Here is a 12,356-nt window from a genome sequence, read left to right as displayed (position 1 = left end):
ATGTAACTATTTTCACACCCTGCGTATGCTATGTGTTTATTGTTTAGAGATGTTCATGCTCTAAATAGAAGAGTAGCCAGTTCACACAGATATATTATTTTGTTCTTTTTTGAAGTTTTTTTACTTTACATCCCAATAGAAATGTGTGTTTTGTATGCTTTGTATTGTTTTTATGCTTCAATTACATTTTGTAAGGTGTTAGCTTCTGCTGCATGGCTTGAATGAACACTAGTGTTTTGGAGTCAATTGTACAATTTACAGGTGCATTTATACTCCCTTTAAATACAAGAATGAATAGTTATGTTTCATTCTTAGTATTTATACTTATATTAAAGATATAATTACTATATTATATTTATAATATGTTAATCAGATTTACATATGCTTTATATAGCTGAGAATACAGCAAATTAAAGAATGGAAGCAGTAGACTGCAGTAGGAATAGCAATGCCATCATCCTTCTTTCTTGTTTTGAGTATGGATGATGTGCCTAGGATTTTAGGCTGAGGCTTGTAGCAGTTGTAGCACCTAGTCTATAACCAAGCGAACACTGACTGAGGGCTTCTTGGCTTTACTCACTGGATTAATCACTGATGTCATCCAGATATTCTTTCCCACTACCTCAGCAGTGAGCTGACCGTTACATGTCTCGGGGCCAGGCATAGTCCCTCTTACTCAACTCTGTGGCACAGATCTCAGACAGTTTTGCTTAAGCTTTGCAAACATTTTGCAAAAGAGCAGAAGTCAGCATTTATCCCAAGAGTCTTCAGTATGTCTTTATTATGCTTCTTATAGGAAAGGTTGAGAAGCACTGGAGAGGCTTGTCTTGGTTTAACAGTGAATTGGTAATCTTGTTACAAAAAAGAAATTTAATTGATTACACAGCAAACTCTAGCACTACACAGTACTAGTTAAGCTAAACTGTTTAATAATTTTCATCATTACCATATTGCACTAGGGCACCAGAATCTCAGACCAAAACAACTGCTTTGTAATCAGCCATGCCTCCCTCCTCCTGTTCGTGTTCTCAGCACGGTGTTACAGCCCAGAGAAAGCAGCTGCTAAACACAGATGAGCACTACAGAGCAGTTAGATAGGTTGGCACCGTTTTCGCTGTTTTCAGTCCATGTTCTTCGAGTCTTTGCCGTCATCTCTGTTATGGCCACTTCTCATGTTTTGTGGTAATTCCTGTCTTTACCTGACTGCTGTGCTGCTATCCTGCTCCAGCTCTGCTGATTAATGCAGGATGACTGCAATGCTAACAGGCTAACAGCTGGGGTCTTCAGGATTTGACTGGGTTAACTGTAAAGCGTCTAACTGCTGTTGTGCCTGTCAGTATTGTGGCTCTCAATACTTCCAAACTTTCAAATGGTTTTACTTTACTACATCTTTATATAGAAATTAGTTGTTTGCTACTGTATTAATATTACAGTTTAGAGATGGAAGGATTGATCGGCTATGTATCGGTATTGGGTGTTTTTTTTCCCAAATATGCAATTGGCTGATAATTTAGCTGGTCAGATCATATTATCCATATTTTGCTGCAGTGTTGTGAGGGCACCGGACACTGCAGTTCCTCATTCATTTCGCTAGATGGCCATACAAAATTTGCTTTTGCAGAAACTGATTAAATCCAGGGTTGACATCCCTGTGTGCGGATAAATGTTTTTGGGCGACCCAAGCGTTTGTAAAACGTGCAAAAGTAACATGCTTCATAGGGGAACCAGATTGAAGACAACTGCTAGGACTATACAGGCACTAACTCATGATCTCCTTGGCCAGTAATCCTGAGCTTTAATGCTCAGAGAACTTTTAAGTGGTCAGAATTATGGATGTCCTGATCCAGTGTTTTTGCCCTTTAATGTGATCTAAGTACTAAGTACTAGTGTTGAATATTGTATGTTCTATTGATACTGAAATGAGTGTTTTCATGGATAGTATAGCCACCCCACCTCATTCCCACCTGGATATTGGATGGCGCACCAAATCAAATTTATTTGTGTAGCGCATTTTACAACTGGTGTTGTGACAAAGCAGCTTTACACAATCAGTAATTAGCAATTAGTAAAAAAACAAGAACAGCATAAGAAGACATGGAAACCTAACACCCCCAGTGAGCAAGCCAAAGGCGACAGTGGCAAGGAAAAACTCCCTTAGAACTGGCGGAATAAACCTTGGGGAAGACTCACAAGGGGGACCCGTCCTCCTCTGGTCAGAACTATGTATAAATTATTGATAAAAGTCACCAAACCACCTAAACTGTTGTACTGCTCAGATAATAATCATGGTGTAGTATAAATTAATATAGTCATAGCAGTGATGGTCAGTGTAATTAGAGTAACTATAGTTAATAGTGGTAATATTAATAGTGGCAGATAGTTATGAGTCCATATAGGTTATAACATGGTTATTAAGTAGGTAGGAGGGTGTGCAGCTGGTCTGACGCAGGTAGAGGACACCCCAGTGGTCGGTCTTCCAGCAGGTCGGGTTGGATGAGTGGGCGACCATTTACTCTGAGAGTACTCTGAGAGCCTTTTTTGCCTTGTCATTTTACATTTTAGCGAACACTTTGTCTAAGGTGTATTGAAGGGCATCTTTTTGACCATTTGTTAATCGATCTAGCTCCGTTTGGTCTTACTGAGTGTAAGATAAGATCGATAGGATCTAGGGTATGATTACAGTAATGTGTGGGTCCAGTTATGATGCCAACAGAATCTAAGATTGATAGTGTATTCTGGTAAATAATGCATACTCCACCTCCAATACCTGATAATCTAGGGCTATGTAGGTAATTGTGTAGATAGATGTAGATAAAAATATTGATCAGGTCTAATCAGGGTTTCAGTGAGGCAGAAAACATCTAATTTCTGGTCACTTAAAGTTTCATTTACATTGACTGCTTTCGAGGTTAATGATCGAATATTAAGTAGACGAACTTTAGGTCTGAGGTGGTGCTGTTGCAGTGTGAATGTGAAAGTGTAACACTAAATAAGTTATTAAAACGAGCTGATTTAGTTGTTCTATGTTTGTGTTTAATTCGAGGCACAGACACAGTTTCAATACGGTTAAACCTAGGTGACGCCTCAAAGCAGCTTGCAGAAGGTCGGTTTAGCCTGTCTGTCTGCGGCCTGGTCCCGGCTCTGGATTGTCCGTAGCCTTTTACATTACTCCCATCTTGTACGCTATGCACCATCATGCCAAAGTACACAGTTTCACAGCCCCACAGCTTGTTATATTCCTCTGGCCCATGTACCATGAACATGATGATGCACATTCTGAATATATTAGATTGATTTATTAATTTGTTTATTTATTAATTTACTTTATTCCAGTCATTGTTTGTCTTGACTTTGCACAGGTCATTTTCAGTTCTTGTTTGTGTTGAAGGCTTTCCCAATCATATATGTTTGATTTTGTATACAGTTAGGGTTTTCCACATATAAATAAAATATCTGTACTTTTGATGAATAGCATGATCGAACAAACTGTATATTATGGTACAGCTGAGAGCTGCTTTTTCATTATAATTGTTTTGTAGTTTTTGTTGAAGAAAAAAAAACTACAATTAATTGCTTTGTGTAGAATTAACTAGATGGTTTGGCTATGTACATTTAAGTGGATGTGTGAGCGTTTAATTTTTTTTTTTGCTTGTTTTTGTGCGAATTCCTACCTTTTCTCCACTAAATTACATCTAAAAAGGGGATTTGGTGACTTAACCAACTGTCCCCACTGTCTAGTGGGCTAACTATGTACCCCATTATTAAATGAATTTATTTATAGAATCTTAGATTTTGTCATCTTAAAGCTGTGAAAGTATTTTATTTTAATTAGTTTTTTTTAAAGAATCATTTAAAGTAACTGTGAGTAAATGTTTGAAATGTCTTGTTTATATTTGTTTATTTAAACAAGGCTATGAAGAAATGTTAAGTGTTTAGGAAATATTTAAATAAATGTTCAATATTTGGGAGCACAGTAAGCTAACTGGAACAGCAGCTAGTTTTGGATATATTATATAAAATATGAAGTGCAATATTATATTTACAAAATCTGGGTTGTACATCAAATTGTACACTGCGTTAAAATCACCAACGAATCTTAATATGTTACATTAAATTTTTTTTAGATTGATGTCTCACTGATAGTCTGAACTATTGACCATTAATATGAAAAAATACTGTAGTATAGTAGTTTTTTAAAATACAAGTCAGTGATAACTGTGATGTAAAATATTCTTATTTGACTAGTATGCTAACTGCTGAATGTAGCACCTGTGCTGTGTCTTCTGGCTTAACTCGCTACTATGTCCCACATTCAAGATCCAGGTTAAACTGTGCACAGTTTGAAATATCTGCATATCTCCGTGTGCAAACATCTAAACAATGTCAGGACATTGTCAGGATATGCCACATTTAGGTTGTACTCTGTATACAATGAATAGCACATTTGGGTTCATTTTTTGGATTCTGGGCCACTGATGAGAGAAAAACGAGGCAGGGAATCAGGATCTCTAAAGACCTGTTCAAATGCCAGGAAATGAAGCATATGTTAGTGCTTAAGGATACACAGGAAGTGGAGAGGGGAAGTGGTGCTAGATGCTTTGGCTGTACTGCCGGAAAACACAGCCTATCAACTCTGACATAATTCTTTCAAATGGATATTTTTGGTTCTTTGCCAGAAATTCAGCATAATTCTCACACTGTCCTAGTGGGAGCCTGTTTTTTTCTGGCTTTTGTGTCTTTCACTGATTTTGTTCATTATGTTTTTATCCAAGTTTCTGTTCCTGTTTCTTTCCAAGAAAACAACTTCATCTGTAGGGGACATTTGTCTGTAACCTTGTTCTGCAGTGTGAACAGCTTACTTAAATTCAAATGTGTGTGTATACAGTGCTTTTCACAACAAATGTTGTCACAAAGCAGCTTTATAGAGATCTGGGTTCGAGCCTTTTTTGAGGAAGCCAAAGGCGAGAATAGCAAGGAAAAAACCCTCACTCTTAGAGGAGGAAACCTTGAGAGGAGCCAAGGCTCAAAAGAGGAATCCATCCTCCTCTGGACAAAACGGCATTTTACCATTGTTGCTGAATTATTATAAAATCAGGAATTAACCACATAGAAAACGTACTTTGGATTATGGTCATTTTTAATTAAAGTAACTATTAAAGCACTATACTTGTGTTTGAGTTGAAGACTTTAGTTTAGTTGATGCTCAGGCCAGAGTGTTCAGTAGAAAGGTCATTTGGCAGTTGTGCCAAAACAGGAAACTGTTGCATACCTCTAGCCGTCCAACTAGTGGCAGTCTGAATCCGACAGAGATGACGGAGTTGGTTTTGAGAAAGACTAAAATATTTTAGTGCAACAGTAATGTGCACAAGGGCTCTATTTTTGGTCTGTCAAAGTTGGCGAAAGGCTTTAATTATGTTTATCTTTTACAATCTCACATGGTACTTGTGCCAAGACATTTTCTGCATTTATTTTACTTTAAAAATGAATGTAGAAAAGCAGTTGGGCAGTTATTGAAAGGGTGTTGTAAGGGTGTTGGCCTTTACTGTAATTAGATAAGCAACCATAGCTGTGAAATGTGAACTCTAAATGGGAATATTCAAATGGGAATATTCATAATGCAAGCATTATAGCAGCAAATAGCAAGGAATACAGACAAGTAGATTGCTAGTAGGCATGGCATAAGCCACAAGAAGCAACTGACTAAGGTGCACTCCTTAAGCATATGTAAGAAGTAGCAAGTGTTCCAGTAGTACATGTATGGATCACTACACCTTTTTAATCAAAGATAAGCAATGATTATGTCTGGCTGTAAATATCCTATCTTTACATATATACAGAATATGCAGAATATACAGAAAAGTCCAGATGTATTAAAGTGTTTGTTTTGAAAATTAACAGTGCTGATAAAAAGATTAACTTGTAAAATGTGTTTAGTGACACCTGCTAGCCCAATTGTGTGCCAAACCTAGCAAGGCTCTAAACGGTTTAATTATAAGTAAATGAACAAAAAGTAATATCGTTTTGCTCCAGAAAGTTTTTTTTTTTGTCAATGGTATTTTTAAATCATTGCCGCTTTCCAGTATGTGAGCAGGAAAAATCATAAGCAGATGACCTTCTCTTTTTAAATTGCAGTGATCCTATTTATGTGGATTTTTTTTTTAAGTTGTGTCTTATCAGTGGCAAGTTTGTGAATGTTGAAGTATTAAATGGGAATTGTTTGTTTAATGTAGTCAAACGATATGTATGTACAGCTTTACAGTTTTTGTAGATGCAAATGCCTCTTAAAGACAGTATATCTTGCTAGAGGGGTACATGCCCCATAAGGCAGTGTGCAGAGATGGCTGAATAGAAGCTTTTTTTGTAGTTTCCCAGCATAGTTGTGCTCTTTAGCACTCTTTTAGCAACACTCCTCCTCCTGTGTGCTCTGGCTTACAGATGACTGAGCTTTTGGCAGACATTGATACTGCAGAAGCTGAAAACATCTGGTCAAGTGCAGAATTATGTGGTTTTTTTTTTGTGTTTTTTTTTTTTTTTTTTTTTTTTTTTGGGGGGGGGGTTACCTTTTTAGTAGATGTATGTTAAAGCCATCTGCATGCTGTTCTATGACTTACTGTGTGTGTATGCATCTCCATTAAAGGAAGTACACCCACACACACAATGATGATTACATTGGCCTTCATGTTTGTGTTATCCCTTCCCTTCAACAGAACATACATATAAAAACATTGGCTGACGACATGGTAAGGTGTTTGTGTTTTTGTTTGTTTTGTTTTTTTTGTGAGCATTTCATTCTCAGACTTCTTCCATCTATTTGTGGACTGTACAGGCTTTGTGAAACTGAAACAATCAGTGGAGAGATCAAAGCCAAAACATGCGTAAAGTATATTTTATTATCTCATTGCCAAACCTGTTACTGTCAAATGTTTTTCCTGAGTCAATATGCTGTTCATATAAAATGCAGAATAATGCAGTCAGCACTCTTTATACCCGAGTGCCCTAGTCATTTTTATTTGTTTTGCTTTGCGCTCTCTCCAAACTGTTTCAATTTTATGACAAAGTGTACTTTCTTTTTTCATTTATTCCATACATGCATGCCCCTTCCTTAAGACCCACATTACAAATGACAAACTAACAGTGAACGGTGCATGGTCTGCTGTTCTTTTGAACTAGATAACTAAGACAGAAAAGCTGGCAGACACCTTATAACTCCTACTTCTACATATGAGTGAATGTTGCTGTCATGAGTAGTAATAATGTTGCTGTGCATATAGTGGTAAAAACCTGTATTTCACACATTTTGTCCTGCAAGTCTGAATGGCAGGTAAACTTAACGGTGCAGGTAAGTAAATATTGTGTATTCATTTGTGTTTAGATACATCTTGTGTTAAAAGGGCCTTCCAAAACCAAGCAGTTTTTACAGTGTCTCTCATATTAGGTAATTTTATCATGTAAGTGAAAATTTCCAAACTCCACTGAAGGCAGCAATATATGCAAGGTGGTAATATTGTTATAATGTTATGTTTGTTAAAATAGAACAACTACTCCAAAAATGATGCTCCTGCTTGCTTCTTTAAGCTTTAATGTAGCTCTTTGCCCCTACAGCGTGACCGGATCACAAGTTTCCGAAAACAAGGCATAAAGAAGGAGAAGCCTGTTATCCAGCACCCCACAGACCCTATCTCCACTCCATCTGAGCTCCCCGTGCCCCAGCCACTCTTTGACGAGCGCTCCATGAACCTCTCTGAAAAGGAGATTGTGGACCTGTTTGAGAAAATGATGGTGAGAGCTATTTTCAGTGTCATATTTCAAATAAAGACATAATGGTGCATGATCATGAGTAGGCTTAAGTTTTCACAAATAGTTTTCATTTGAAGAAGTTGAAAATGAGAATATTCATTATAATGAGTAATATTAGTAGTCAACCGATATGGGTTTTGGGACGGCATACGTATATGAAGAAAATACTTTGAGATATGCTGTAAATTTTAGAGTGACTGGTATTCAAGGGAGATCAGGGTACTGTATACAAAAGCAGTGTCATTCAACTGCATTATCCTTTGCTCTGAATACCTGCCAATGCGCAACCATAAATGGGCTATAGAGTCCAGTATTGCTTTCTAATGGCTTCGGACAATCATCTTAGGAGCCTCTAAACAAGGGAATGCTAAGCTATTTCAACAAAAAACAGTTTTTGGGTACATTTTGAATGTACACTTTGACGAGTCTAGGAGACCATTTTAATTTCAGTGGTAATGCAGACACTCATGTAATTTGATTTTGTTCAAATCCTCACTGATTTGACCTGTTTTTATTTACTGCTTTTTACATCACTACTTTTTTTTTTATAATATATATAGAAATTTCACCTTTCCCCTTTTCTCCAAATTTGGTACTGCCAATTAACCCACCCGTTCGTAGCCAATTTATGGCTAATATAAAACGATGTGACAATCATGTTGAGGTCTGGAAGACTTTGAAAACTTTGAAAGAACTGCTTGTTTGAAGTTTAAAAAGGTAAATCAAAACTTTCAGGAACATTTTAGCAGACTCTAATAATGAAGAAGATTTGTTAGAAGACAAGCATTTCTGCATCCTCACAATCACATTCAGTGGCAGACATTGAATAAATGATTGGGGATTTGAGCCTAATGATGGTTTCCTGCACTTGTTTTGTCAGCTCTTTGGACAGCCTATAGAGTCCCCATGAACATTTATCAAATGCAAACCTGACACTTGTCAACTCCTTGCAATTGTGAGGGAACAGGCCACAGCTTGTCATAAATTTCATATCAGTCTCTTTGTCAATTACTTTTAGAGGGACTTTCTAAAAAAAAAAAAAAAAAAGTGTCTGCTAACTGTTTAATGCATGTTGCTTTCCAAATACGTATGAACCTGGCTCTATTTTCCAAGCTTATACAGTGGGGGAAAAACGTGTTTAGTCAGTCACCAATTGTGCAAGTTCTCCTACTTAAAAAATAAGAGACCTGTAAATGACATCATAGGTAGACCTCAACGATGAGAGACAAAATGAGAAAAAAAATTCTGAAAATCACATTGTCTGATTTTTAAAGAATTTCTTTGCAAATAATGGTGGAAAATAACCATTGGGAGGAACCAAGACTAACAAGGGGGACACATCCTCCTCTGGTCAAAACTATTTATAAGTTAAAGAGGTCACGGATTCACCAAGACTTTATCTACTGCTCATGTGTGCAATATAATCATTATATCATAATATGATAATCACAATAATTATGGTACAGTATAACTAGTAATATTAGTAGTGGCATGATGGTTAAGAGTCCATTTAGATTTTAACATGGTCATTGGGCAGTTAGCAGTGGCAGGAGGGTGTGCTGCTGGTCTGGCATGGGTGGTGGGGGAGCCTGGTGGTCGGACTGGTGGGTGGCAACTGGTCTGACACAGGTAAAGGTGACTTCAGCGGCCAGTCTTCCAACTGGTTGGGCCGGATGAGTGGGCAGCCATTGACTCTGAGGTGTAAAGAGTGGATTCATGAAGAGCAGAGAATGTTAAACAGTATCAGTTTATGGAGAACAAAGAATGTTGAGCAGTATCGGAGTGTGGCTGACCACTCTGGCAGGTCTTGACTATAACAGCCTAATTAAAAGGACAGAGTCAGAGGGTAGCAGAGACACAGGCGCACCTTAAAACACTGGTGTCCATCTGCTTCACCATCCACAAACCTGAGTGATTATGTGTTCATCTAGCATCTCAGTACACTACAATTCTTTGTGTTCACAAGCTCCCTGGATCTGCAACCTCATATAGTTTTCAGCCTAAACTGTGTTTGAGACCCAAACATTATCTGAAAGGTTATTCCAGAGTTGGGAGGCGTTATAAAAAAAATGCTCTTCCCTCTGCTGAGGTTTTTTGAATTTTGGGAACTACTAAGAAGTCAGCACCCTGTGATCTAAGTAATCAGGATGGTTCATAATCTGCAATAAGATCTTGCAGGTACTCAGGAGCAAGGCCATGAAGGGCTTTGTACGTCAATAGTAGAATTTCATAATCAATACGGAATTTAGCTGGAAGCTAACGCAGTTCTAGTTTAGGTAAGGACCCTGGTTAACTAGTTGAAGTTTCATGCTGGAACAACCTGACAATAGTGTGTTACAATAATCTAGCCTTGAGGTAATAAAAGCATGTACTAATTTTATGCATCCTGTAGAGATAAGGGATTTCTTACTTTGTCAATGTCCCAAAGATGTAGAAAGGCTGTCCTAGTAATATTAGCTGTATGTTGGTCAAATGATGAATGAAAAATTATTGAAATAACAGCAAAAAAGTTCAAAGTTTTATCTGATGAATTTTATTTCTTGCAGCTTTTGGACCTAAAAGGAAAACCTTGGTTTTGTTACAGTTTAGAAGTTGTATGACATCCAGTGTTGTACACAGTCCTCAATTTTCTTTAATCTAAATTTATCATCAGGTTTAGATGATAATATAGAGCTGCGTATTATCTGCATAACAATGGAAGGTAAAATCATGTCCACTTATAATTGTGTAAAATAGAGCCTTGTGGAATTCCATATCGCACTTTTTTATAATTTGAAGATAAATGTTTCTGTGATTCAACCCCATTAACATTTAGACAGAGAAGGGGACGTGGACAGGTAAAAGGCCACAGGATATTGGAGGTCAGACAGTACCCTAAATAGATTTCCAATAACGCGGTCACCCCCTGATTTCTCTACATGTTGCTTTCAAACACTGACACTGTGTAGCCTAACTGCCTAACTGGCTGACACAACAGTACTGTTGTTTTCGGGTTTGTTTGGGTGAAGTCACCACCACCTACCATTGCGTTACAACAACACCATGTGGGAGACCAGGGTTCGATTCCCGGTCTGGGTGACTATGCTGCACTACACCAATAAGAGTCCTTGGGCAAGACTCCTAACACTACATTGGCCCACCTCTGTAATACGAGTAACCTTGTAAGTCGCTCTGGATAAGAGCGTCTGCTAAATGCCATAAATGTAAATGTAAGTCTCTTTGTAGGAGTGTGGTGCAATTAATTAATCCTCAGACATAACCTTGCATCCAAGTTTTGACTTTGCTTATCACTTATATTAGTGTGCTGAACATGTTGTGTTCTTTTTTTTTATTTGTTCAGTACTTCATCTAGTCATCTAAACCTAAACTTTAAGCTTTTATTTAGTTCTGCCTCTTGAATCCAACTTAAAAAAGGCAAAACCATTCAACCGATCAAAGATTAGGTATTATGCCTTTTACCTCTTATGAACCTGGTACCTCTCCAGCACCTCCTTCTGTCTGTCATGACAGAGTAAGAGAGAGGGCGAGAGCTTATGAGCTCTATTATCTATCCCTAGTATGTCAGAGCTCTAGTGCACTTTGATTCACACCCATAGAGTGTTAACAGAGACACTGAATCTTTCTTTCTGTTAATGGGTATTTGAGTATTGCATTGTTCTTTGACACTGATGTTTTTGATGTTCCTCCAGTATTAACATTAATAATGTGTGGACCATATTTCACCTAAAGACACAAGAATAAAATATCTGAATATATATATATTTTTAACCTACATACTATTACGCAATCTCTCATTCAAGTTCTTAATTTCAACAACCTTTATGTTAAATAATACTATTCTATGATGTCATAATAAAGTAAAGAAAATCATGCTAAATTGAGCGTTTTCCCCTGTAAGCCTTGGTTAGTGCTATGCTTTTTCATGTGCCATGTTCCAGTTAGCACATTCATTAACTAACTTAGGAGTCAAATTAGAGATACATAACTAAAGTTTTAGTTGAAAGATTAGAATAAAATGGATTAAACATTACTTTTTGTGAGGTCTTGTGCTCTAATGAAATGTTCTTTACTTTAAATGATTGTCCCTTTTACTCAGAATTGCTTAATAAAAACAAAAATTAATTGGTTATTCTTGGTGCCCTTTCACCATTGTCCAAACAAACCTTCTGCAGACAAATTGATATGCAGTTTTCTCTTGCCTCACAAGAGGGCAGCAAAGCTCTAAAGCAGTATTGCAGAGTTAGAGCCATATTAGTCTGTTATATCTGCACAATGTCTTTGTTGTGGCACTGCACTGGTAATACCTTAAAGATTTGTCATATTATGGTAATTGGATAGGACCATCACAAAGCAGAGAACTTCGAATGATGTATACATGTTGAAACTTTATAGCTCTGTTCAATAAAGGCTGTCATCTCTCTGATGGTAATGGGGCCATCACAGAGCTTTCTGTCCTTTATTGACAGGCCTCCTGCTACAGTGCTTTGTATATATTTTATGCATTCTTCCCACACTCCCAAAGCTCTTTCTGTTCTCTGATGGTTATTAGTCATTTCAGT

General features: G+C 37.3%; 1 protein-coding gene across 8 annotated transcripts in view; it reads left to right on the top strand.

Moving 5' to 3' along the window:
- diaph2 (diaphanous-related formin 2) overlaps positions 1–12,356 on the top strand; it is a 395,960-nt gene that overhangs the window by 1,254 nt on the left and 382,350 nt on the right. For 7 of the 8 annotated variants that reach the window (XM_072664160.1, XM_072664155.1, XM_072664159.1 and 4 more), the window contains 2 exons: positions 6,708–6,740; positions 7,603–7,779. In XM_072664160.1, the coding sequence (XP_072520261.1) occupies positions 6,708–6,740; positions 7,603–7,779 (210 nt within the window). The remainder of the gene's footprint in view (positions 1–6,707; positions 6,741–7,602; positions 7,780–12,356) is intronic. The other variant, XM_072664157.1, reaches the window with a different exon arrangement.

This window comes from Salminus brasiliensis, chromosome 19 (genome assembly GCF_030463535.1).
Source record: "Salminus brasiliensis chromosome 19, fSalBra1.hap2, whole genome shotgun sequence".
Classification (NCBI taxonomy): Eukaryota; Metazoa; Chordata; class Actinopteri; order Characiformes; family Bryconidae; genus Salminus; species Salminus brasiliensis.
Note: the sequence above shows the minus strand (reverse complement) of the source record. Positions and strands in the feature narration are given on the sequence as shown.